Source organism: Sturnus vulgaris, chromosome Z (genome assembly GCF_052056855.1).
Source record: "Sturnus vulgaris isolate bStuVul1 chromosome Z, bStuVul1.hap1, whole genome shotgun sequence".
In the NCBI taxonomy this organism is placed as follows: domain Eukaryota; kingdom Metazoa; phylum Chordata; class Aves; order Passeriformes; family Sturnidae; genus Sturnus; species Sturnus vulgaris.
Window position 1 is genome coordinate 46,604,480 of NC_142283.1, and position 27,807 is coordinate 46,632,286.

Consider the following 27,807-nt stretch of genomic DNA (forward strand, 5'->3'; position numbering starts at 1 on the left):
ACAAAGTCTGCATCTTTCTGGATTAAAATAAAGAAAGAAGCAGCATCACCTTCATTAGCTTTTCCCACTCTTACCTCGGTCAGCTATCTTCTGCTTTGCATCTTCTATTCTTTGCAATTCCCTTTGTCTTGCCTCCAAGAGCTGCCTGGCTTCTTTTTCAGCATCATATTTTATGCCTAAATAATGTAAAAAAGTATAATATCAAAAAACCTTACATATTTTTCAAAGATACTGTTTCAAAAGCTGTAATTTTTATATTTTTGGTAACAGTTACCTAACAGCAAAAAAATTAGGTGACGAAATGTAAATTACTGAAAGACTTCCACTCCATTACTTAATAGTAATTGTCAAAAATATCTACTAGGAATAAAGCTCACAAAAACAGCATCAACCCATTCCAGATAATTCTGAAATCCCATCAGTCACTTATAGTAGACTCATCTATAGTCACTTCTTCCTATACATTAACTTACTGGCTGTGGGCACAATAAGCAAATAAACTCCATCAAGGACTGCCTCAACTGGTTGAGTATAAAGGTTTTGCCATGGAATCTGTAGGTTAAGTTGACCTACAAACATAAAAGTATATAGTTAAATAGTTGACTGGAAAAGAAATGCAGAGGTAATTAATATTAAACACGAAATCTCTTAATTATTATACTGGACAGAAAATACCCAGTGCACCTGAGGCAAAAGATGCCTCACTTAGGTTGTATTTTCTTACACAAACAACATGAGAAGGTCTTTGAGCAGAACTATCAAGTCTACAGTCTTTCCTTATTCCCCTGAATTACACTCCTCCTTCTTAACAGCAATGTCTCCCTCCTTAGAAATCCACTGCAGAACTCTCAGAAACAAGAAAAGCACGTGGGCAGCTCATACATCATCAGCTTAATACTAGGTTTTGTGAACACAGGAATCATGAGGTTGCAGTGTCTCGCCTCCACCCAAGTGCAAATTATAACAAAACATTAAATCAGTCATAGAAAACACATTAGTACCGGGGTTGATTTAAAGGAAGCATAATGGCTTTAGGCTTACTTTACTTTAAGAAACCACTAACTTTTAAAATACAATCAACTTGCAATGAGAAAACTTCGTATTTTAGCAAAACAAGGAAGGAAGGAGATGAAAAGGCAAGTGAAAGGTAAAAAACAGTTGTGGAGTCTTGTTAGACAAGGAATGAGATCCAGTCCTGCCCAACTGCTCATCTTTGCTGTGTTAAGCTATTTGCTCATTAATATTGTGGTGATTAAAAAATACTCCAGTATACTTTAACTTTATCAAAAGGAGATTCTTCAAAAAGTTTATTTTCAGAAAAGACAAACTTCAGAATGTACAAAGTATACAAATCAATGAACATATGGAAATTACTTGCTTAGGATGCCAAAAATCACTTGCAAAGAAAGGTAGTATGTTTAGAAACTCCTGGATGTGTACAAGATAAAATGCAACTTACTAATATGTCCTGCTTTAACTTTAAATGGCACATCCAACTGACTCTGAAAGAAAGAGGTTTAGAAAATTTAAGTTCAATTCAGCAACATATGAAATGTTCCAATGCAGGAAAAGATATCACAATAACCTTAACAAACTAACCTGTCAACCACAGAAAAAATAATCCATATAATAGATAAGCAAGCATTTGGTTACCAATTTGGTTATGCCATTTCCAAACACATTTCCAAAAACAAAGTCTTAGCTTCATGAGCTATAGGAAAAAAAAGTCTATCAGTATTGCTTTTGAGCTACGCACATTCTTTTAGCAATTGCTGAGAGCTCTCTCAGGGGGAAAAAAATGCACACATTTTCCCCTTTAAATTTAATCTCAAATTAATCAGATAATCTACATTGTTGCAGAGAGAGCAAATCAGTAAGTTTCCGCTTAAAAGAAAAGTGTATCCTAAAATAAGAATTAAAAAATGCACATTGAACCCAAAATATGGCTCAGGAATAATTTTTGCAACTATAATTGTTATTTTCAGTAGCTTACCAGTGCATTTTCTTTTATTTCCAGATTCTTCAGTGCTACAGCTCCTAAAAGAAAAGAAACCAACAAGTAAAACTGGAATAAGCAAAGCAGTAGTGGTACACACTTCAAGTCCCAAAGTCTGAATCAGTGGGTTACAGATAAGGGGGCTAATGTATATGTCTCAAACACCAGTGGAGAAGAGCAGTGGAGTCAACCAAGATTCATTGGTAAGAATATGAGAAAGAATGGGATGTGGCAGGAAAAGGTGGCCATACAGATGCAAGTCAGAACTCTTCTTGGACAAAAGTCTATGTTCCAGCTCCTGAAGTAGAGCATAAGCAAAGGAATGAGGTCAAGAAGCAGGTATGGACTGACAACCTAAGGTCAATCCAGTACGGAGGGATCAAGACCTCCAGAGACCCCCAAAGCCCTCTGATCCATTTGCAGAAAGGTCTAGAAGAATGAACTGCAGATGGTAACTCATTTGCATAGTAAACAAGCAAATTAGCTCCGTGGCATGGAAACCTTAACTGTATAAAGGTACACACGCCAAACCTGGGCACACGTGCCCCAGGACCCTGGACACTCCATCAGCTGCACTGACGCTGGAGTCAGGACTGCTGACCTTTCTTCCTTTGTTTCTCTGTACTGCACTTCAATCTCTCATCTCTCTCTCTCTCTTCTCTTCCATCCATCCCTTATCCGAGATGTACCACCACATGTTTATACTATAAGGGGCTCATTTACACCAATTTCCACACTCTGTGCATCATTTAATAATAAAACTTTTTAAGTTTTTACAGACACTCTGACTTTTGTTGCTCCTTTTTGACCGGGGTACCTACCAATTTTGGGTGTTCCCTTTCCCCTCACAGTGGGACACCCCAGTGGTCCATGACTTATGGTTCCCAAAACTTCTGTGGAAAAGATCCACAGCCTATGTATCCAATATCCATGAAAGATGATTAAGACCATGAAAGATGATTAATCATTCTACAAAATAATATTTGAGATTGTTTCATGAAGCTTGAATGTCCATGAAAAATAACCTAAAATTACTCAAAGTCAAAATGCTGGAATCCCTATCTCAGTTTTGTAAGGACCCATTTTGAAAAGCTAGCTTCGTTTTCCTCCACCATCTGTTTCCTATGCTTGTAGAAATCTAGCAACAGTAAATGTGAGTGGAATTTTTGCCTTCAAAAGGTCTTATTCTTGCCAGGTTTATAATTAGGCTTACAAAAATTCACAGGAAGCATGTCAGTAATCTAATTTTTTAGGAGAGAAATTCAGTATACTGTGAACAAAGAAAATTCGAATTATAAGATCAATTTTACAATATACTTCACATCAAACATAATGAAAGGAATACTGGGACCAGAAAACTTGTAACTAAAACATGTACATAGTCCAAAGCAATGTCTTCTGCAAAATCTACAGGAAGAATGGAGCTTCTGTGATGTTTACTTTTAAATTAGTTGTATAGCATTAACACATGCACATGGAACAGACACCTGATACAGCTCAGTAGGAGCATAAATGAGATTCCAGAAACCAGAAGAAGATTACAGGCCTGGAAAGGAATACAACTTGAGGTTGCAAACAAAGATTTAATTGACTCAAAAATGCTTTTCTTTAGGGATGTATGTTAGAAACAGCAAAATGTATGGGGAAATGGGAGCTCCAACTGAAAGAATATTCTTGCGGTTATATAGTGCTAATGATAACAAACAACTGTTCAAATTACCACCAATTTTGGGAAATTGGATCTAAATCTCAAAAGTGCACACATTAGAAGAGTTGGCTCAAGTTGTTGAACCGGTATGAAAAGAGCTTACCAGGTAAACTGATCCATCCACCTCACAGCACTCACAAAATACTATGAAGTTTTTAATGTTTTAATTTATTCATTGCAACCGTTTATAATCACTTTCCAGTAGAAGTCTATACATTTGACATGTGCTAACATCAGCCTCTCCAGAGAAATACTACACACAGAAGGATGCTTTTTGATAGCTGATGACACTTGCTGTTAAGACTTAAAGTACAGACACATCGACAGGAACAACAAAACGGGGGAAAAAAAAGGCAAAGAGCATTCCCAAAAGTAGTCTATAACTACTCTAGGAACTAGAACTATATTGTCTTTGTAGGCAATAACTAGGTGATAGTTTAATATACCATTGGTTTGATTCTATTATAAATTTATTCCCTGATAAAGCATACTCTGCAGAGACCATTTTAATACTAAAAAAACCCCATTTGCTTCTTCAAGAAGCTATCACTAATTGTAATTGTATTCATGGCAAGTAATTCTAATGGTATTCATAGCAAAGGTTGAAGTTCATAACCAAGTTACCAGGCATGAGGTGCAATTTCTGCAGGTCAGTTGAGCCACGTTAAAAACATTCACAAGGAAACTGTAAGACTACGTGACACATGAAGCAGTTTAACCGGGTTGAGTTTCTTCACTTTCACGGATGGCTATGTAAACATTCCCTCTCATTTATCAAGACTCTGACACATGCCGCAGAGACGCAGTAATTCAAGCTACAATAATTTGGCAGCCCAGATGCTTTCACAAAGTACTGCAAAGTGATTAAGGATTATCTTAAGCACTTACAAACAATATTTTTGATGGCAGAACTATTTCTCATTTTACCTGAGCACATCATAATGGCAGACAATGAATACAGAATCAATAATGTTCAATAAAGTCTTCCTATTTTGACATTTCTACATTAAATGCTGGGATTTAGAAGCAGGGTACATAATTCTTCACAGTTTTTCTTATGATTTTACAATTTTAAAAAATCACTTATGATTTTACAATTAAAATTTTAATGTTTTAGTTAAGAATCACTAGAAGAAATATACATTAGTAGAACTCCAGGCATCAGAATTTTAGTATAAAATTACTGAAACATATTTACTAAAATATAACAGTTTACTTGAAAAAAACCTTGATATGGTCTGATCACAGCAAATGGACCATCAAAGCACCCAAAAGGCTACTAAAGAGGCACTAGATTTTGTGCATTGATGTAACCTTTCTTTTTCCTGTACTTGAGAGAGTCCAAGAGACTGACTAAACATTCCTGCAGTAAACAGGAAATATTTCCAAAGCCACCATACTTGCAAAGCTTGCAACCAACTCTGATGCTTAGGATTTGAAATGCAGTTATTGACCATGCTAGTATTCTCTTTCATTACCAAAATTTAGTCTCAACCACATGTAGTAATCTTCCTTGCAATGAGTAGATCTAAATGCAACTACACTGAATCCTGACCATTCTGTAGGGATGGGAGACAAAAAAACAAAAGCCCCCACAAACAGAAGCAGGAAAACCAGGGAACAAACCCTAGTTACTGGACATAACACAGCTAGTGAATTAGTCTTGGGAGTACTGATTTTAATTGCAAGAATCACAAAGTACATCAAGATTTGATTGTCAGTTTTGCTGATGGTTGGTTGGGTTTTTTTTGGCAGGGCTGGCGTTCCCCTGTTGGGAGCAATGAGATGTCTTGATGCCAGAAATGCATCCAATGCATAATTAAAAATTACCCAACCAAGCAACCTTAGAAACTATATGTACAAGTACTTGGAGCTGTATAAATATCTAGGGATAAACATGCAGGCTACCAGCCAAAACAATAATAAAAGCCAGAACAGTTATAAACATTTATAGCAAAGTCTAGAATTTATTTAGGCTACATAGTAAAGCAAATTTTTAGATTTACTGATCCCTGAACAATGTGAATAATTCAGCAAAATAAAACCACTGTCAAAATTCTAGAAAAATAGGTTTATAGTTTTAATTTTAGATACTCAAAATAACTTCATGAATTTGAGTGCATGAGCCAACATCTACTACCAAGGATTCAGCTTGCAAAAAGTGATCTAGTAAAATGTTTCACTAAAGAGGCCTAACTGAAATTTTGTTATGGTTGTAAACAGAAGATACAGGGGGGGAAGAAAATCAATCTACATAAAAATCCTGTAGATTTTACCTAATTAATCACTCTCTGCTGTCTTGTAAATAAAGGGGCAGGGGAAGGACGCAGATGAGAAAGAGATGAAAGATCAGAAAATGCAAATACCTTACCTAGCATCTGACCAGTACCCAACACTCCTGCTCAAATAATTTTTAAAAACTTCTGCTTTTTTCCAACAGCATTGTCAGCTTGTGAACACCTCTGATCACTTAACACAAACAGCTGCCTTTGCTAGTCATTTCCCACTTGTGTTCATGCTGTTAATTATTTCTGTTTAAGCACACCCTCTAGAGACAAGCTGTAAGCCTTTGAGGATCAGTGTCTGCCAAATACCTCATCGATTGACATCTATTGTAAAACAGATTATGAAAGACAGCAAAAACTACTGGATATCATGTACCCCTCAAGTGAATTCAAATTACTGTTCTGTAAGGGGAGCGGAGGAGGTTCCACCTGCTATACCTAGACAAGGAAAGGTACACAGAAGTAATTGTCTTTCACTACTACAATTGTAGCCCCAAAAAAAAAGTTAGCGTGCTCACAAACATGCCAATTATCTGCCTGTATCATCCTACTAACAAGCTGCCCCAAAGAGACACCAGCTATTCAAATAATAAGTTGTGTTAAGTAAGACATGCTTGAGACATTACCTAATAAGCAAGTGTGCCAAGTCAACAGTGAATTAAGCTTTTTAAAGGGCAGTACAGAGGGTCTGACCAAGACATTGAAAAATTATTTAGACACAGTCAAAATTAAATAATAGCATCACAAACTGTAATAAAACGATTGTTTGGTCTCTCAACACGGAAACCTCACTGGCACTTCACTTCTCGTCCAAGACAACATCTCACATTACTGCAAGCATCTTTTCAGATATTTTAACTAGACCAGGTCTAGAGCATCCAAAAATATCTAACTCACCCCAATACTTATCCAACCTGTTTATCTAAGCCAAGTACTTGTACACTTGTTAACACAGCTCATTGAAACTATCTTAGTGAACACCAAACTAAAAGAGGCTAAAAAAACTGTCCTTCCCAGTATCAGCCATCCAATGGCTTTCTCTGATGGCTGCCTAACACAGTAGTCTTTTAGCTTGCTCCATATTAATGGAGTTCCTTAGGCATATGATTTTCTTCCATTACACTTTCTTCTGAGCCTTGGCTTTTCCAGTCTTGGCGTTGCACATTCAAATTGCCTTTTTTACCTCTGTAGATTGAGCTACCTTCAACTTTCTGCACTGGCTTTTATATTTCAGGTCATCCAGTTCTTGCAACATTCTCAGCCATGAGTGTTTTCAGATATCACATCTTTTTTCAATATTGAGACAGTGTATATTTTTACCCTTCAATCTGAGGGGTTTTTTAACAAGAAAAAAAATCAAAGCATTTCTGTAATTATAAATGTGTTCATGTTTTTTCTGGAGCAGTGTCATCATAGAACTTTACCATACAGATTGAATATGGAATAGCATTAATAATGCATGATGAATTCTCTCATTTACCAAAAGCAAGGTTAATATTAAGCATGCTCATTGAAAAGTCATTATAAAAGTCTCAATTTACAGAAGCTGAAACTATGTAAAACTAGGTTTTATACATATATTCAGTCTACAAACAGGTGACCAGCCTTAATTTAAACAGGCTAGCTATAAAATACTACAAGGCCACAATTAGGTCTTTACAACCTTTTAAATAAACCACTCTAGTTTTCAGTCATTCAGAGGCAAAAAAACCACGCTTTTTTTGTTGAGTTGTTTGTTTTCTTTAAAAGAGCTGATGCTGTAAAGTCACAATTAGAAGTAGAAGCTGCTCCTGTCAAGGCCCCAGGAGGGCCAAAGCTGCAGCTCCTGTCTTCTTCTTGGCAACGATGATGGTGGTGAGGGAAGAGCAGAAAGAGAGCAAGAGAGCATCTCTCCCCAGTATATAGATTCTTACACACAAATTACCCAATAAGCTAAAAACACAAATCCAAACCATTTCTTCTTAACCTTTTAGAATTCTAGTGTCTTAGCACGCTAGTTTACGTATAAACTACACATGTAGTCTATCTGTTCTACCTAAAAAATGTAAACAATATTCTTACCATATTTTTATTATGTCTAAAGCTATGTTCTTGGAGCCTTCCCCAAGACTTGTTCTCTACACTGATATCTAGGACTATGTTTTTCAGCTCTCACTGAAACTTGTTGATCTCTCTCTGAGTTCCTCAGAGAGGCCCCTGTTTCAGACTCCAACATCTTTTAAAATTTAAGACATTATACATATATATATATATATATATATATATACATATACGTATATACATAGTGCTTATGCAATGTTCTAGCATCCAAAAAGCAGTGGTGATTTGTTGCAGGGGAAAAAAGAAACCCAAACCTCTTTTTTTTTATTTTAATTTGATGGATTTAGGACAATTTCATTTCAATAGTACACCATTTATGTAAAATTTAGGAATCTTATCAAGACACTGTATGAAAACACATAGCTATAATGGAAATGCTTTCAGAGCACACAGACATGCATTAAAAGCTATTAAGTTTACACAAAATATAAAGGCAAAAATACCTTTTTTTTTTTAAACCTTAGTTACAGAATTTTAGTAATAACCAAGCTAAAAAATTATCCACAGACTTTAGGTCCCTACTGTGAGTGTAGAGATCTGCTAATCGATACACTCCATATAAAAACTGTATTCTACTGCTGTTTTTACTAATAGTCGCTGCCTTTTAGATAGCAGAGTGCAATTTCTAGGTCCTTGGAGATATTTGAAATGAAAGATATACTCAGATGTACAGACAATTAAAAACAATTTAAGTTTAAAAAAAGCACCTTATGGTAGACCAGGAAAAAAACAAAACTCTGCAGGTGATGCTTCACCAAAGCTGTGCAGCAGTTCTGAGGCTCTTACAGCAAGACATAGGTAGCTCCATTTATCAGTATACACTACAAACAAGCCAATAGGCTACATAGAGAAAAAATAATTTTATTCTAATACATAGGCACTAGAGAAGTGAGAAAATATATTTAAATAAAAATATACTAGAGCCTCTAAAATATGAGAGCTTCTTTAAGATGAAATAATAAAAAAGAAAATCAACTTCCACAGACATGGAAATATATGACAGCTGAATATCAGAACTTCAACGTAAAGGTGAGGGAGATTTTTGTTTGTTTTTGTTTCAGTTGGTTTGTTTGGTATTTTTCTTAGGGTTCTTTTTTTAACTGCGACAATGTGCATCTAATTTCTTAGCAGGTGCTTCACAGAGACATGAGCTGCCATGACTAAACCATCAGCAACCTAGAGAACCGGAAAAAGATGCTTTTACCTTTTTTGTAATGTATAAACATTGCCCAAAAAATTTACAATGTTCCATATTTTTCATTAAATATTCTCTGTCTTCACTGAACAGAAAGAAGAAACTACGGTAACTTCAGAACTTCAGTACATAAATCAAGCAATTAGTTTGGCACAGTTTTGCTGAATGGTGCAATTAGTCAAACCTTTCAAGTAAGACTCACCTAATCAGTAAGAGATATGCAATATTAAGCCTTACCACTACAGATCAAGGACTACTACATTATCTCCAGCAGTTAGATGTGCTGTTGCTGTGTTAAGACTCCTTACAGAGACTGAAGTTTACAAAGATGCTATAAATGCCTTGACTAACTGAAGGAAAATTACTACAGAGATAAACTAAATAAGGATGCCATTTCAGAAAACAAGGATGAAAATAAAAATGTCCGTGATGCAAAAAACTCCAGCAGAAGCTTACAAAATCTGGTCAATGTGTATGAGTGCCTAGGAATGGAATTGCAGGTAGGGAAACACTTCGAGGATGTTTCACACCTACTGTATTAATGCACCCGTAAAAAAAACCCGAACCTCTGCGTATGCTTTTGCTGATGCTGCAGACACCTGGGATGCACATTCGAAACTGAGCCAGCAGTGGTCACTGCACAGGCATTTGCTCATGGTCTGTGTCTGAGAGACCTGTGGTGCTGTTTTCTTGTAGGTACCTCTCTAAGGGGACCTCAAGAGCGCACATGCAAGCAGAACACTTTACTGCCTTCAGAACTGGCTCGTTAATTTAGTTCTACAGACCACTGCGTACCTCGCCTAGCACAGCTCGGCACCGTCTCTGCAAACATCTAAAGCATTATCTACTCCTGGTTCTTTAAGGCTAAAAATAACAACTATTCCAGACCTACAAGACGACAGCACCAAGAACAACCGGGATGTCACTGCCGTTCGCGGAGAGGCCGCTCACTCCCACAAGCACTAAAACCCTGGTACGAAAACGCCGTCAAAACCCTCGGCGCTCATGCACAGTTCATTTCCGGGCGTGGAAAACGCCCGTAAACCAGTTCAGTTTCGCGTTCCCAGACCCAGGTCAGGCTCCTCCAACCTGCCTGCCCACCAATTCCCAAACTTTCCACGAGCACCAAGAGACACCGTGGCCAGCCAAGCTCCGTCCCCAGCCAGGAGACAGCACGGGTAGCTCCATATGGAAAAAAAAACAGGAGCGGTCGTTCACGCGCCTCCAGCACTTCGCCCGGTTTCTCTTGCCCCCGTTCTGCAGCTCCTCCCGCTCCACCGCCCCCCGCTGCCGCAGCCGGCTGCTCCGCGGACACCGCCTCCCCAGCCCGCCTGTCTGACCGCCCCCGAGGCTATTTTTAAGCGGCCGGGCAGGTGGAGAGGCGGCAGAGCTGTCGGGTGTGCCGACTCGGCCCAGCTCAGCCCGGTCCAGCAGCGCCCAGGAGACACCGCCCAGGCCTCCTCCCTTGCGCGGGCGGCAGGGCGAGCCCGGCCAGGCAGGAAGGCACGCAGCGGCACGAGGGCAGGCAGGCGGCTCCCCCGCGGCGCGCCAGGCCCGTACCTCCCCAGATGCCCAGCTTCAGCTGCGAGCTGTCCAGATTCACCACGTAGTCGCCAAGGAAGCGGTTCAGGACGTCCACGACCAGGGACTCAAACACCATCCTGGCCCCCGGCCGCTGCCGCCCGGCAGCAGCGCCTCCACCCCGGCTCCGGCAGCGCTGCGCCGATCCGTCCCGCCCCGCAGCTCGAGGGGCCGGCCCGCGCTGCCCCGCCCCTCCCGGCTGAGGGCGAGGCGAGGAAGGGGCGCGGCTTGGCCGAGGCTACGGCAGCCGGTGCGGACTGCGCGGTTCCGTCTGCGGCAGGGCTTTGCTTGGCGGGGTCGCTCCGCACGCACGCTGGCTGCCCGCTCTTGTGAAGGTACGAGTTATCACAAAATGGGGCCAGTTGGAAGGGTCCACAGGGCCAAGCAAGCTCAAGCAGGGTCATCCCAGAGTAAATTACATAGCACTGCGACGGTGTTGTTCTTGAATATCGGCAGTGAGGGAGACTCAGCAACTTCTCTATGCAACCTCTCTGGGCAGTCTGTCACTGCACAGTAAAGAAGCTATTCCTCATGCTCAGGTGGAGCTTCCTGTACATCCGTTTGTGCCCATTGCCTCTTGTGCTATTGCTCGGCACTAGCGAGCAGAACCTGGATCCACCCTCTTGACACCCTCCCTTCAGATACTCACAGGCATTGATAAGGTCTTCTCTCAGTCAACTCTTCTCGAGGCCTAGCAGGCCAAACTCCCTCAACCTTCCCTCGTAAGAGAGGTACTGCAATCCCTTAATTATCCTTTTGGTTTCCACTGAACCTATTGGTTTGTCCAAGGAATTTAAATGTGGCATAGCCATAACAGTTTTTTGAGTTTTTTTCTCCCCCAGGCTAGGCAAATGTAGAAATTACTGCATCTCTTGAGCAGTTCAAAAAGAGATGAGCTATTTACTGGTATAATAGCTGAAATAAATTGAATGGAATTGATCTCTCCAAGAAGTTTGACTCCCAGGCTGTTTTCTGGCTTGGGTGTCAGCTGAATCACATGGAAATAACTGGGCCATGTTTGCCCTGAGTGGTTGTGCTGAGGACCTATGCTGTCACCAGGATTTTGAAGGAAACTTCCCGGTCTGACCATTCACAAGATTCCCTGACAGTCACACTCCCGATGCCGGAGTCTTTCGACTTTCACTGCTAGGACCGAAGGCCCTTCACAGCAGGTGGCTTCAGTGAGTCACTGAAGTGAGCCAGCCACTGGACTGCCTACACACCTCATGTTCTGTCAGTGTTGCTGAACCTTTGTATTTAATATAAAAAATTAAACCGTTGAGTGAAAAGGAATGAGAAAACTGCCAGATACTATACACCTTTTCATTCCTTTTTACAGAAATAACAATATTGCCTACCGTTTCTCACCTTTCCTTTCACTATGGGTTTTATAAGCCTACTAACCACAACTTTTGCAATACTTTGCATCCACCCAATATGTAGAATAAAATGTGGAAAGCAGTATCTTAATATTAAGAAATAAATTTTTATCAGGGATCATGTTGTTCTTTATTAACACAAGGAAGGGGAAAGAGTGGTACTGGAGAATGATAACAGGAGACAAAACATGCACTGTCTTATTAAAGCTTAGGTTCCTCTGAAGTTACTTCGTATTGTTTAGAGAAATTACAATCTCAGCCTTTCCAGTTCTTGAGTTTAGCATCTTTTTATATTGAAAAACAGCAGTAGTACAAAAAAAAATTGGACCAATAAAACAAAAATGTGATCAGCAGCTTGTGCATGCCAAATGTAACTTTCAGTGTATGTGTATTAGTGTCCATGCACTAATACATGTACATGAGAATATCTATGCAGCTGGCTTTCTATAAATTTCTTGCACAAAGCCAGACATATTTCTTACAAGCTATCTCTAGAGAAAAGGGTGAACACAAGGTTTTGTGTTCACTCAAATCGTGTTTCAATCACGTATCTTCCTATTTAGCTGTGGACAAGCTAGATGTTGAATCTGCTCCCATCCATTTAAAATTACAAAGTTGGGCTTTGGCATTATGCATCTTCAGAATTATCTTCTACCAGTTTTTCAAAGTAACTTTACTTTGTAAGTCTACAGCTCCTTAGGGTTTGGGTAAAATTTCTTTGTCTTGTTTAGATATTCTGGAGAAGGCATTCTGAAGTCAGGGGAGCAGGAATGTCCTAGATTAAGTATGATTTCTTTTGATCAAAGTAATACAATTTTTATTTCAGTATTGCAAAGAAAATTTAATGCTATGAGGGGTTTTTTGAATTCACAAAGTGTGGGTGAATCTTCCACAGCAATCAACTAGGCTTGAAGAACTCCAGCTGCTTACTGCTGATGAGCTGCTAGTCCTAGGATAGATGACTATGGACAAACATGTGTTTCCTACTAGGGGCTCTTACCTACTTCGAAATCAAGGCACAGGGTTCAGTCTTTTTCCCTTTCATTCCTCTTCATGTCCTGCAGCTCACTAGCAGGAGCTGTGCAATTTCAAGCCCAGGCTGGATCACTATCTGAGAAGTAAGCATCAAACAGTGGGCCATCTGTGAGTTATCCTTCTAGTCCCATGAACCAAAGTTTCTTCCTGGCATTTCCACAAAATTTGGGAACTCTGTCTACATACATGACACAATCAGAGCCAACATGACAATCAGAGCCACCTGGACAGCAGTTTTTCCCCTTGAGCTCTTGATCTGTATGTTCCTGCAGTCTCCACTGAAATCAATTAGTAATTACTCTGCTTTTCCTATTTTGATAACCAAAGCTTCTGAAGTGCTTAATGGCACTTCACACCTGACAAAGCTATTTAACATAGCTGGATGTTAGCAACCAAGTTTCTGGGTTCCCTGCTCATAGAATTTCTGCAGGCTGAGCCCAGTGGCCTCCAACTTCTCTGTGACAATGAGGGATTCCATTTCAGCTTTCTGCTGCCCTCTGTGTGAAGGCTGCTAAGACTTCTACTGAAGTGACTCAGCATCTCACAGGTCTGCCTGGATCGCAGATCATCTTCAGAGCAAGTGGTGTCCTCTGCTTCAGGATAATCACAAGCATCTTTCATTAGAATTCAGGAAAGTAAATTTGCTCATTTAATTTAAAAACAAACAAACAAACAAACAAAAAAAACCCTGAATCCATTTTAAAATATGTTTCTCCTTGGTTTTGCTCTCTTCAAAAAACTTTTGACACTAATTCCCGGTGTTTAATGAAGTTACATAAGTTTAGGCATACTGCCATGTTTCTATGCATTTTTCATGTTCGTAAATATGAGTGTTCTTATCCTTGTTTTTTCCATGTTGCAGATAGTGTTTTCAAAAAGATTAATTCAAAGAAGCATGAGATGCAGTGAATAGAGCAGGGTGTACTGTAAACCTCCTTAGTGTGTCCCCAAAAACTCAAAAGCCAAATCTTACAGGACTTTCAAAATTTTTGAACTATTTCTTGGAGAATTTTAGAATATAGCTGCAGCAAAACCACACACCGCAGAGGTGCCTTATTTCCAAATCTTTCAGTCACCTGTTTTTGAATCTCATTCAGAATCAGCTGAATCATGGTGGAATGTTTGCTCTGCTTACACACACTTTTTCTCAAGACAAGGTGTAATGTGTAAGTCGTACAATTCTTCAATTACACATGCAACAATATAGTTACTGCTGAAATGTGTAGTAATCTTAGTAAATGAGTTGCACTGAGCGTGAACTGCTTACAGATTTTGAAACTGAAAGACAAAAACAGATTTTTTTTTTACCTACTAATGGTGTGCAATAAAAACTCCAAGGTCTTCTTATCAATAAAACATTTCAGCTAAATTTTAAAGCCAGTTCTTGCAGTCAAGGAACAAACTAGAGAGTAATTATATTCTTCCTGTCATCATCAAAGGAGTGCATTCAGTGGTTTGGTAAAATAAAAACTTTTGAAGTCCAGTGGCCTTTTTAACACTATCACTGAAAAGACCCTGATCTTCAGGATTTGTTTAAAATTGTAGTCCAACATGGCAATAGACAAAACATGTCTCTCTAATAGATTTGGCATATTGGCAGATCTAGTCGATTAAAAAACTTATGAAGTACCATACTTAACATTATGAATACTGTCTTTATACTTCATTTACATATATATAATTTACACCAGATATCTCAATTTGCATTTCATTTTACATTTGGTAAATCATTGATAAGCACTGAAAAGCAATATGACTTAGAAAGAAAATCAGAATTGGAAATACTTTGTTGGCATGTGCAAAGTAGTACACGTGTGTCTTACCATCTGGAAATAGCATTGCAGAATAAATTTAAATTTGACACTGGGCATACTTTTTTTTATGTCCTTGCCTTTTTCTTTACTCATCAAAGTATGTATCAGTCAACACAAGTAAAGCCCTGATTTCAATCAAAACAAGTTTACTGTCAGAAATTATTGTTAATGGAAATATTTTATCTTGATGAAGGGCACCATCTTCCCTTTGAGCAGATATGAAGTAGATTACTTACATTTTTAGTAGGCATGGTTCTGCTTTATATTGAACAGAGGTATTAGAATGAAACCCATCAACTGTTCCCAGAAGTTTTAATGGAGTCCTCCCTTCTTCTCATTCTTAACTCTTGTTTATACTATTTCTTTACATTTTGGTGAATATATAGTCACTATCTTGGCAGCAGATATCTCAGTATAGTACCAGACATAATCTTGGGACAGGGACATGTGTTAGTCCAAAGAGAGTGATTTCACCACAGTTGCTGATTCAACAGCAGGACGTTTCTTTATCTCACTTGGTTTTCAGCTGCTGTGTAGCTTATCAGCTAGAAAGTACCACCAAGTTCCTCCCTTTTCTGCAAGGGTGTAACAAAGCCTGGTCATGGTGTCCCACTCCACCCTTCCTTTAGCTCTTCTGAGATGGTATTGTGTGTGACAGGTCAGATATGCTGGCCACATTCCATCCAGGGAGTAGCAACTGTGTTTTCCCCTCTGCTTTCCATACCATTATCTTTTTACACTGTCATCTTCAAACGCAAGCAGTATTCATGGATTTTGCAGTTTATCTATCCTTCTCAGAGTAGGCATTTATCCTGGGTTTACAAGTGATGGAAGGAGAGATTTTTTTGAGGTAATTATGTAGAATTGTTGTAAATTAAGAGCCTGCAAAAGGGGAGAAAAAATTTGAATGAAGACTGAGATAATTTGGAGAGGTCCTATAGACATATAGTTGGGTTTTTTTAAAAAAACATTAATACAAAAGAAAGCCATGCTGATGTACAATTCCAAACATATAATCTGTGGTTTCAGACGGGCAAAATCTTTTGACACTTCTTTAATAATAGCAGTAATTTTTTTCCATCAAATTAGTTTAAAGGATTTACAGTTTTATATATATATATAATGAAAAACTGTTAGCCCACCCAAAAACTTCACAGATAAAGGATCCCTTCTTTGCTTTATATTTTTGAGACGTACTGTCTCCAACCTTAGTGCTTGTTTCACTGCTTTTAAAGGTTTTTGCTGAAGCCTATCAAAGCATCTTTTACTCTTTCTAAGTGTGCAGTTTCACTGAAACCCTAGTGTTAGCATATAAACAAAAAAGTCAGAGTTAACAGTGAACAGGGAATGAGTGAAATGACTACCCAGTTTGAACACACATAGTACAACAATTGCTATTAAAGCACTTGAAATGTTGAGACCTTTCATCCTGTGAATTTTAGACCCATATCAAACCTATTCCTACTTTATTTCTCACAGGATTTTGAGAACTCTATCCTGATCCTTACTTTTCCATTGTAGATAAAATATGGGGAAAGAACAACTCAAAGTTCCAACTGAAAAAAAAGAAACATAGAAAAGTAGGCAGCAAGTTTAGGAGGTCGCCTTAAAAGTGGCAGTTCCCTGTACCATTACACATACTCTTAAACAGTCAAGTTTTGCAGTAGCATTTGTTTTACTATCTGTTTTTGGAAGAGCAGCATTAGTGTCGTTCCAAGTGATTCTGTTATTAGCAAAGTAAACAGATGTGTTGCCACTTTTTCCAGTAGAAATGGCATCAGATCCCCAATAGGGCAACTCTAAATACTAAAAATTCAAGTAATCTGTATTTGACATGGCAAATTTGCTCAGGAGAATGTGTAAATAAAATTATTCAGAGGATACAGATACTATTGACAGAACTGCTCAGGGCACAGTACCTGATATTTTGCATGACACAGACCTCTTTTTGACACAAAGGGCAGATATATGTTATTTCCTTAGTTTTATTAAATCAATTCACAAAACTCATTGATCATCCTGATATTTTAATTTTTTTTATTTTAACACAGCTCTGTGAATTCAACCCCAGTGTACATTCCCACTGTGCTACGCAGACAAATATCCACAACATGCTGCATATCCTGTTCAACATGTGGAACTTTGCCTGTATTCGTACATGATATATAATTATTGAACATCTTATTTGTGTTTTAATTAAACACTAAGCACTGATCTTCAATGAAGCTGGCACTTCTGTACTGCATTCCCACTTCTGTTGTGCTACTGAACCTTGGTCAGGTGATGTCATTGTGCTAATGCAGCTGCACAATGGTAATGCTCAAGGTTGGTAGCAGCAGTAATAGTCAAATAGTAGTCTGAATGCTAGATTTAATCTGTAAGACTCTTGAATCTGCTAAATGCATGCCTCAGTGGGGGAAAATAGTAAGGGAGACGAGAGAAAGTACGTGTGTGATGTCAGATCTGAAGGTCAGCTTATGGCTAAATATTTTTTCACTTGTTTCAGTTGACCAGCCATCAAGGTTTAATCCCAGCTAGCAAGTAAGTACCACATGCCTGCTCACTCACTTCCCTGCAACAGGATGAAGGAGAGAATCACAAATGAGAAAACTCATGAGCTGAGGTAAAGACTGTTTCATAGATAAAGCACAAACCACGCACACAAACAAAATAAAACAAGAAATTCATTCATCACTACCCATGGACAGACTGATATTCAGCCACCTCCAGGAAGGCAGGGCTCCATCACACATAAAAGTGATGTGGGAAGACAAATTATATTACTCTGAAAGTCCCCCCTTCTTCCTTCTTCCCCAACAGCATATGGACTGGAATATCCCTTTGGTCAGTTGGGTTCAGTTATTTTGGCTGAGTCCTCTCCCAGCTCCTTGTACATCACCAACCCACTCATTGGTGGGGAGCTGTGAGGGGCAGAAAAGGTCTTCACAATGTGTAAGCCCTGCTTGGAAGTAAACATCACTGAGTTTCCAATCACAATGTTTCCAGCACAAATCCAAAACATAACCTTACACTAGCTACTGTGAATAAAGTTACCTCAGCCAAAACCAGCACACTAAACCAGAAGTATGACCTTTTGTCATGAAGTGTGCATTGCTAGGATTGTTTTGCAGAAAAGGGAGAGAGAGTGGCAAAGCTCAAATGCTAGTGAGAAGTCTTAACCATAATGGGGACTCTGAATAGTGAAGTTGGCATTTGGCTTTTACACACAAGATTGCAGGAGTCAGAACGAGTGAGCAGTTTTGCTGGTTTTGTGAAGGACACTTGGAGTGAGAGAGCTCTCCCTGTTAAGTGATGGAGGTGGCACCATCTGGTGGCTGTATGGAGTTTTCTGTATTGTTTCCAACACACATAGTGTTGGATTGATGGGCTCAAGCATTTTATGATAGTTTATATTCAAAAAATATAATATTACAGTTAATATTAATAATTTTAAATTATTTTATGTCCCTTTTTAAATGACATGCACATGGAAAATGTGAATTCTCACAACGTGGAGGTGGTTGCATTTGGAGTTGGCCTTGGATAGTTGCAGTGGAATTGGTATTTTGAAAGCACCCTTGGCAGCACAGCAATCATCTAGCATTGAATGGGTGTCGTCTGTATGGAATTAGATAAAGACTATGTTATTTTCCTATGTTGTATATTCTTAGGTACCACAAGAAAGGAGAAGACAGAACTGATTGCAAATACGTTCTTGCATGTTTATCTGTGTCTACAGGATAAGTAAGACAATGTAGATACTAAAAATAATTTCTAGAAGTCCTAGGGACTAATGCCACATTTGTGTCCCTTTTGAAAAGTCATTGATATTGTAGTCTTTTGAGAGTCTCTGAAGACAAGCCCTTGCAAAACAGTTCTTCAAAGTAACATCTGAATGTGAACCATGATTACCTCTGCTGAAATGGGGTGTTAACTTAGTCATCTCCACTCAGTCCAGAGGAACAGGAGCTATCATTGCTATGCCTTGCTTCTTCGTCTTTCTCTACTGCTACTCACTCTGTGGATCTAAATGAAGATACTTGGACTGCATGGCTCAAATGGCAAATATGAATCCCGTAGTTCCTCTGGATGAACTTTTCCATGAAAAAAGGATGTATATGCACTTCTACTCCAATGGTCCTTCAGAGAGACCTCAACAAATTAAAGGGCTGGACAATCACCAGCCATATGAAGTTCAACAAGGAAAAGGGCTTGATTCTGCACCTTCGATGGGGCAACCCTGGACAGACAAACTGGGGAATGAGACAGCAGCCCTGCAGAAAGGATCCGGGGTGGGGGGGGTCATCTGACAGAAAGCTGAACCTGAGCCAGCAGTGCCCTGGAGCCAGGAGGGCCAGCCATGCCCTGGGGGCATCAGGCACAGCATCACAGCCAGGCAAGGGAGGGGATTGTCCTGCTGTGCTCTGAGCTGGGGCAGCCTCACCTCAAGTGCTGAGGGCTGGTAGCATTGCAATATGCAAAAGACATTAAACTATTAGAGAACGTCCAAAGAAGGACCAAAGGATGGTGAAAAGCCTTGAATGGAAGCCATGTGTGGAGTAGCTGAAGTCATTTGGACTGTTTAGCCTGGAGGAGACTGAGGACAGACCTCATTGTAATCTGCAACTTCCCCATGACGGGAAGAGGAGGGGCAGACACTAATCTCCTCTCTCTGTGACAGGACTCAAGGAAATGGCATGAAGCTGAATCGGGAGGGTTTAGGCTGGATATTAGTAAAAGGTTCTTGACCCAGAGGGAACAGACTCCCCAGAGAAGTGGTTACAGCACCTAGCCTCCCTGTGTCAAGAAGTGCTTGTACAATGCTCTCGGGCACATGCTGTGATTCTTGGGGTGTCCTGCATAGGACCAGAAGCTGGACTTGATAATCCTGATGGATGCCTTCCAACCCAACATATTCTGTGGTTCTGTGATTCTCCGATTCTGAGTCAGCTGGCTTAAAACTCTTTCATAAAATTGTCACCCAGATTTTTTATGAATCTTCTGGCCTAGATGGTACCATCTGTGTGATACTCCCAGTTGATTTCTGGCGAGTTGAGGTCCGCCATAAGGATAAGGGCAGTTGACTTGGAAGTGTCCTTTTGTTCCTCAAAGAGTAATTTGTCAGCATTATCATGCTGGCTGGGAGATCTGTAGCAGACTGCCACAATGATATCCACATTATTTTTTAATTCCTTGATTCTTACCCCGTGTCTCTCAGCTGTGCCATTGCCAGTTGTAAGCTTCATACATTCTATTATTGTCATTACATAAAATGCCATCTCCAAGCCTCTTCTGTCCTGCCTGTAACCATCCAATAGGACACTCTTATCCCACCATAAAAGTGATTTATTGAAAATATTATTTTCAAATTGAACAGGGTAGGTTTGAAGTGGTCATCATGCTAAGGAAAATTATGTGGTATGTTATGCATGCATTTTGGATTACCAAACTATTAACTTGGTTGTATGTGCACATTAATTAATCTATTTTCCTAGAAATAAAGATCCTAGTCCATTTGCAGATCTAGCTCATTTATAATTAGCTGGCAGGCCCTTGTGTCATTGTTTTGTACTTCTATGTCTTCTGATGTTTGAACCTCAGAATTTAGGGTCTTGTGTCCCATTTCACTCCCCTGCTCAATTCTAGTTGATCTGGGCCTTGGAAGCTGTTTAAGAATTCTTCAAATTTCCCCTTTCACTTCTCTTAGTACTACATTAAGGTTGATCTTCAGTGTCCAAAAGCATACTGTGCTCTGAGTGTCAAAAGGGCTTAAGCCCAAAATGTTTTACTTTGTTTTGGTGTTTTTGTGGCTAAATCTAGTTTTATACAAATTTAAATTACCAGTACATTTAATATATTAGAAAGACTATACATATGTATCATAAATAGCATTATATAAAAAAGCATATCTGTCACTGAAAACTTACCAAATGTATTATTTTTAGCACCTGTGCAACATAATTGCATAATCAATATTTTTCCCTAATTCCTTTTTTGTTATTGTCAAAACTTCGTGTATGTTTTTTTGTAAAGTTGTACCTGTGAGATATGAGCATTTTTATGAAATTGGAAAGTAGAGAAGTGGCATTTAATTTTGTGCTTTTACCAAAGAAGTGTTTGGGTCTGAAGAGAAGTACTTTTTGTAGATTTTTAGGAAACCAGAAGATGGCAGCAAGTGTTGATTAGAATTTTCACTGAACCGCTTCACACCTTCAGAGCAAATCAATATCCTTTGTAATGCAAGCATTTGCTTTGAATGTGAAGTGTAACAGAAAAGAGCTAATTTACATTTGTATCAGTACCATTATTCTTGCACAGGGAAGTAAGAGGGCTAATCCATTTCAAACAGATTTATCCATTTGAAAAGATTAATGCTGTGGGGGCCTGTCAGTGTGCATATACCAAAGAAATAATGCAATGATCTGTTGAACACATAAATACAAAACTGCATGTATAGTGACTTTTTTCTTTTCGTACTGCCATCTCTGGAGCTTTCTGCAGCACGTGTTTGCAAGATAGATGCTGTTTCTGAATAGGCATATCAATGATGGAAAGTATTAATGGTGATGGAAGATAACCTTTTATGTTGATTTCAGGATAGTTCAGAATGAGGATAGCGCTTCCATGGATCTTGGTGGGAACACTTAGTGTGTCAGCCTGTTTCTAGTTTGGCAAGGTAGGTAGGATTGAACCAGCAGATATAGACACAAGAGGTTTAATGTTTTCTGTCTGGATTTTAATTTGAGCACTGTATATAATGTTAGCTTGTGGAAAGATAGGAAAAAATACAAACTATACTCTCTGCACAATTTAATTAGAGTAGCACTCTTGGCCAGAGCAGCTCATTGGAATAATTTAAAATCCTTTCTAGAAATTACTTACTGGGCCACACATTAAGGCAAGCTTTGAGTAGATAGCTCAACAGATCTTGGTAAAGTTCAGAAGAGAAAAATGCTTCCGACTTAATATAAATTACCGTGGATCACAGAGGAGCCAGGAGAAAAATAATAAGAATTTCATCATCAAATAGTAGTTCTGTCATATAAGCATCCTTCAGAGTGTTTAAATTTAATGAATTGCAATAGAACTATTTTGATGTAAGGTTTAAGTATCATCAAAAGTGTCCTGGAAGCCACTTTCAGATTGAAAAACCTGCTGTATATCTTGTGTAATCTGGGCCTTTGTAAATGTGAAGAATCTTAATCTATTTATTTTCTCCTCAGACTAACCCCCTATAACTTTGATTATGTCTATTGTCTTAATTTTGTTTTTCCACTTTACCTGTTCAAGATACAGGTGAGACATGAGTGAATAGTGGTGTATTGATGTTTATTCAGTGATTTAGTGATGTTGCCTGATATTCTTTTCCTATTACATCATGACATTTGACTTGCTTTTCTGTATCTGCTGGTAGTCCAACAGGCATACAATAAGGGAAAGAAATGAAAGTAAAATGCAACAGTTGAACTGATAACAGTACATTTTTGTACGTTGCAACATCATTGGAAATTATGTTCAGGAATTCATTTCACTTCTAAATAGAAGTTGTGAAACCTTTTATTATTTTTCCTTTGTCCAATGGGTAGAGTAGTGGGGGGAAAAATAGACAAAACTTGTGAACTCCAAGATAAACTTAAGTGGCTATACTAAAATTGAAGGAATAAGAAGAAAAAAGACCATATTTGTTGGATAGATGTCTGTAAGAAAGATTCTGTGTTACACTCATCAGGGGAATGTTGGTAAGAATTTTTGAGAGGTCTGAATGCTATCCAACTGGTAGAAAAACAGTTTTGAAAAATAGTGGTTTGAAAAGTGTAAATATTCAAGTGTCTTATATGACAGTATCACCCATCAATATTAAAAGATGGAGAAAGAATAAGGATTATTATACTAGTTATAAAGTATAGGTCGTGCTGAAAATTATGGTATGGTATGATTTATTTCCGAAATTAAATGCAATAGAGGAAGTACCACAACCTTTTAAATTGGTCCTTCAAGACCTTTCTGGGTTAGAGACAAGTTATCAGATTTAGACAGGAAGTAATTATATATTTTTTCTGCTAATTAAGTGGTTTGATCAATTGAATCAATTGGTTTGATTCTCTAGTTCACTGTGTGATTGGTGAAACTGTGAGAAACTTCTCTCGCATCCTAATATAACATATAACATTGCTGTAACAATGATTCTGAAATAAATCCATTACCCCCAGTAAATATGCAGGTCTAAGAAAGTGTTCTTTGACATGTTGTCACCAGCACTGTTTTTGGCAACATGGACAGGGGATCAAGTGCACCCTCAGCAAGTTTCTCGACAACACCTAGCTATGTGGTATAGTTGACATATTAAAGGGAAGGGATGCCATTCAAAGGGATTGTGACAGGCTTCAGAGATGGGCCCATGCAAATCTCGTGAAGTTCAACAAAGTGCAAGGTCTTCCAAGTGAGTTGGTGCAATCCCAAGCATGAGTACAGTCTGAGTGGGAAATGGATTGAGGGCAGCCCTGAGAAGGACTTGGGAGTGTTGTGGACTAAAAATTCATAGCGCAGAAAGCACAGAAAGAAAGCAAAATTGATTCCTGGGCTGCATCAAAGGCAACATGGGCAGCAGGATGAAGGAGGGGAGTCTGTCCCGCTGTCTGCTCTGCTGAAACACCACCTGCAGTGCTGCATTCTGATTGGTGGTCACCAACTCAAGAAAGACACAAAATCTGCTGGAATAAGTCCAGGGGAGAACCATTACATTGATCTCAGGGCTGGAACACCTCTCCCATGACCACAAGACGAGAGAGATGGGGTTGTTCAGTCTGGCAAAGAGAAGACTCCAGGGAGACTACAGTACCTGAAGAGAACCTGCAAGAAAGCAGTAGAGAGATTCTTTACAGGGGCGTGTAATAGTAGGACAAGAGGAAATTGCTTTGAGCTAAAGGAGGTTTATGTTAGACACTGGAAGAAGTTTTTTACTGTAAGGGTGATGAGGCATTGGAACAGGTTGTGCAGAAAAGCTGTGAATTCCCAATCCCTGGCAGTAATCAGAGCCAGATAGAGTGGGGCTCTGAGCAACCCGATCTGGTGAAAAGGGTCAATTTCTTTGAAGCATACTTCTTGTACCACAGTGGGTTCACAAAATCCATTCATTCACTTGAGATATTTTCTAGTGCTGTTCAATAAACAGGTGGAACAAGAGATAGCTAATTGAGAATGAGTGTCAAGTAGCATCAAGATTCCTAGTTCAAAAAGTCGATAGCTCTTTGTGTGATTACATTTGTCTCTTTACAGCTGATATGGTTTCTGGTCTCCCTCTTTATAAATCTTTAAAATAAGAACATGTATTACTCAACAAATAACACATCTACACTAGCTGTGTTGTATTTGCTTCTGAGCAACTACAAAATTGCAGAAATGAAAACAAGTTAGACCTTGATTTTGAAGGCATATTATTTCTAATAAGGAAAAACCCTCACCCACATAATAAATTCAAATCAGTGAAGCATGAGAACATCTCCATTGATTTCTTAACTATATGAATGATAAATTCTGATGTCTAGTAATGTTTCATTGTTCTGTCTCTTCCATTTTTGGTTTGCCTTATCAATCATTACCATTATTACTCTCTAACACAATTTTTCCTATTCCCATTCAAATTAATTTCTTAGTACACAGTGGAATATAAAGCCCCTGGAGAGTGATTCACTTTTCTAGTATCACAATTGCTTTTTGGATTACTTAATCGGTAGGACAATGATATAAGCAAATGCACCACAGCTTCTGTTGTTATCCAAGACATATTCACAGAAAATGGGTTTTACCACCTGAGAATATGATACATTTGAAAATAAATTTTAAAAATATTTTAAGATGCAGATGTCCCATTAGATGTATGCCAGTGGCATTGAAACACATTTATCATCTCTAGCTGCACTACTATAGAAAAGACTATAAAAGATTTTTGTCTTCTCAGAGTGTAAAGAAGTGCCAAAAACCTAGTAGGCCCCTTTGGGTAATATTAAACTCTTCTGTATTTTCTTGATACCAAGTTAATCTCAGTGAAGAGGTATATTTTAAGAAACAATACTATTATATTTACATTCACATTTTTTGTGCTTTTTTCGCAGCCTGCCAATTGCAAGAAGAACCCCAAGTCTGCAGCCCATATGTGTTTTAAAGCCTAGTGTTATTTTTTCATCTCTTTAATAACATATATTTTTCATTTTAAATGCATTTCAGTTGCCCACGTCCCAACAAAACTTTGTTGCAAACCATTAGTCATTTACACTAACTGTACAAAAATTCATATCCTCACACAGCTGCTGACTGCCTAAGATTTTCCTTCATTCTCTTAGTATCTTCTTCAAGTATCTTTTTTCATTTATCTTGCTGGAATTCTTTCCTAAATATTCAAAGTTTCAAAAGCATGAGTGAAGTTCTGTTTTTTAGTCTAAGAATTTATTTGCAGTTTCAGTGTTGGTGTCACCTGCTAGGCAGCAGAGTAGTATATTAGTGCATAGCTTGCAAATTGCAGTAAGTTATCTTCAGATAGATGTGAGACCAAATGAAAAACAATGTTATTAATCCTCTTGCTTTTAAAAGCAAAATTCTTTTCACTGTTTTATTTAAATAATTTCCATGTATTTTTAATGAGGAAACAAATTTTGAAGTTCCACGTATTCATTTTGTAGAAGGATCATGCTGTGGTCAGACTACTGAATGACAGAGAAGTTACGCTGATAGGAATATCATGATGAAAATAGGTGAGGGCCTGATTATTTTCAATTTCCTTCTTTTTCACATCGCTTTTATTTCTCAGACTTGTCAGCACTGGTATCCCAGCATTGTAAGGCATTTGCAGGTTGTTTAATTACAAAAAATTGATAGTATGAAATAGTTGGCATTTGCTAGGTCCCTAAGGTGCCTTTGTTAGATCCTTTGTAATAATGTTTTACCCCTATTCTCTGTTTATGTGCATTTTGGCAGTTCCTGCAGTCATTTTGCTCACAAAATAGTTTTGTTTTGTTCTGTATTCAGTTAGGACCTCTAATTAATGAACTTGGAAGCAATTGGTGCTGAAATACATTTGCTGGCATGGCAGAACATGAAGACAAACCCCTATCTTCCTTCTGTGACAAGAGTCATTTTGCAGACATAACCCTTGCACAAATTAATTCTGAAATTGGCAATATGAGCCCACAATTGTCAAGGAGCAATTTTTGGAACTTCATGGGAAGGAAAAAATCAGCGTATGGTGGGTTGACCACATGACTGCCCACCCCATGAAGGATCTCTATAATTTGCCTTCCCCAACTTCACAGAGGGAGAAAAATACAATGAAAGGATCATAGGATGAGATAAGAGGAAGAGATCACTCACCAATTACTGTCATAGGCAAAACAGACTCAGTTTGGGGAAGTCACTTTATTACCAAACACAGCAGAATAGGGTAGGGTAATTAATGGGAAATAAAACCAACTCTTAAAACACCTTCCATCAGCCAACACTTCCTTCTTCACAGGCTCAACTTCATTCCTGATTTGCACTACCTTCACCCTCCTAGTGTCACAGGGCAACAAGGAATGAGGGTTGTGGACTTTCTGTGCATGCTCATCACATGCTGTTTCTGCTGCTCCTTCCTTCTCACTCTCTTACCTTGCTCCAGTATGGGGTTCTTCCCATGGCAGTCAGTCCTCCATGACCTACTCCAGCATGGATCCTTCTTCCCGTGGGTTGATGTTCTTCACAAACTGCTCCAGCATGTGTCCCTTCAATGTGGTGCAGCCCTTCAGGAACACTCCATCCTCCAGCATGCAGGGACACAAGTCTTGCCAGAAAATCTGCTCCAGTGTGGGCTCCTGTCTCCGTGAGGCCACAGGTCCTGCCAGGAGCCTGTTCAAGTGCAAGCTTCCCGTGGGGTCACAACCTCCTTTGTGTGTCCACCTGCTCCATCATGGGGTCCTTCCATAGATTGCAGGGGGGATCTCTGCTCCTCCTCAGACCTCCACGGACTGCAGGGGCACAGTTCTCTCACCTTGGTCTTCATCAGGGGACGACCTTTGTCAAGCTTCAGGGGAATCCTGCACTGGTGCCTGAAGTCTGTCCTTCCCTTTCTTCTCCACTGACTTTGGTGTCTTTGGGGCAGTTTCTCTCACATGTGCTCACTCTTCTCTTTTGGCTGCTTTCTGTGTAGCAGATTTTTTTTCCTCCCTTCTTAAATAAGTCATTTCAAAGGTACTAGCACCATCAGTGATGGGCTCTGCCTTGACTTGTGACAGGTCCACCTTGTAGCTGGCATTGGCTCAGTCAGACATGGAAGAACATTCTAGTGCTTTCACTCATGCCTTTAGTCACCCTGCTGTCAAAACCTTGTCATGCAAACCCAATAAACAGTATTAAAAATATCTTTGGCACCGTTAGATTAAAATATGTCTGAGTCATGTTTTAGGAATACATAACTCTGGGGATTTCAAGTACTGCTACATGTCAATAAATTATAAATATATGCAAATAAATGTTTAGATGTTTGGAGTTTTATTTCAGCATGGGTTTGTTTTTTTATCTTTGTATATAAAATACGTATTTATCAAATAAGATAGTATATATTTTATAATTTTTAAACAATAATAATCATATATATGTGTAATGGATACAGCACAAGTCATTTTTGAAATAGCAACTGCTATTCATATATGAATCTAACAATGCTTGAATGGAAACTTTGGAAAT

General features: G+C 38.9%; 1 protein-coding gene and 1 long non-coding RNA gene across 6 annotated transcripts in view; one reads left to right on the forward strand and one right to left on the reverse strand.

Annotated features, from left to right (window-relative positions):
- Positions 1-11,014, reverse strand: part of VPS13A (vacuolar protein sorting 13 homolog A) — a 106,982-nt gene extending 95,968 nt beyond the window's left edge. For 2 of the 4 annotated variants that reach the window (XM_088157083.1, XM_088157082.1), the window contains exons 1-5: positions 10,845-11,013; positions 1,994-2,037; positions 1,460-1,502; positions 474-569; positions 75-176 (exon numbers count right to left, since the gene is read on the reverse strand). In XM_088157083.1, coding sequence (XP_088013209.1) covers positions 75-176; positions 474-569; positions 1,460-1,502; positions 1,994-2,037; positions 10,845-10,944 — 385 coding nt within the window. In that variant the 5' untranslated portion in view covers positions 10,945-11,013. Of the gene's footprint in view, positions 1-74; positions 177-473; positions 570-1,459; positions 1,503-1,993; positions 2,038-10,844 lie in introns of all 4 variants that reach the window. The other 2 variants (XM_014868795.2, XM_088157085.1) reach the window with 1 other exon arrangement.
- Positions 11,015-11,094: 80 nt separating this feature from the next.
- Positions 11,095-27,593, forward strand: LOC148219831 (uncharacterized). 2 transcript variants are annotated; one of them, XR_015799636.1, is made up of 4 exons: positions 11,095-11,200; positions 17,600-17,716; positions 18,765-21,769; positions 25,206-27,593. It is a non-coding gene; the product is annotated as an uncharacterized LOC148219831 (long non-coding RNA). The 2 variants fall into 2 exon arrangements; XR_015799635.1 differs by having other exon boundaries at positions 21,690-21,769.
- The last annotated feature ends 214 nt before the right edge of the window (positions 27,594-27,807 follow it).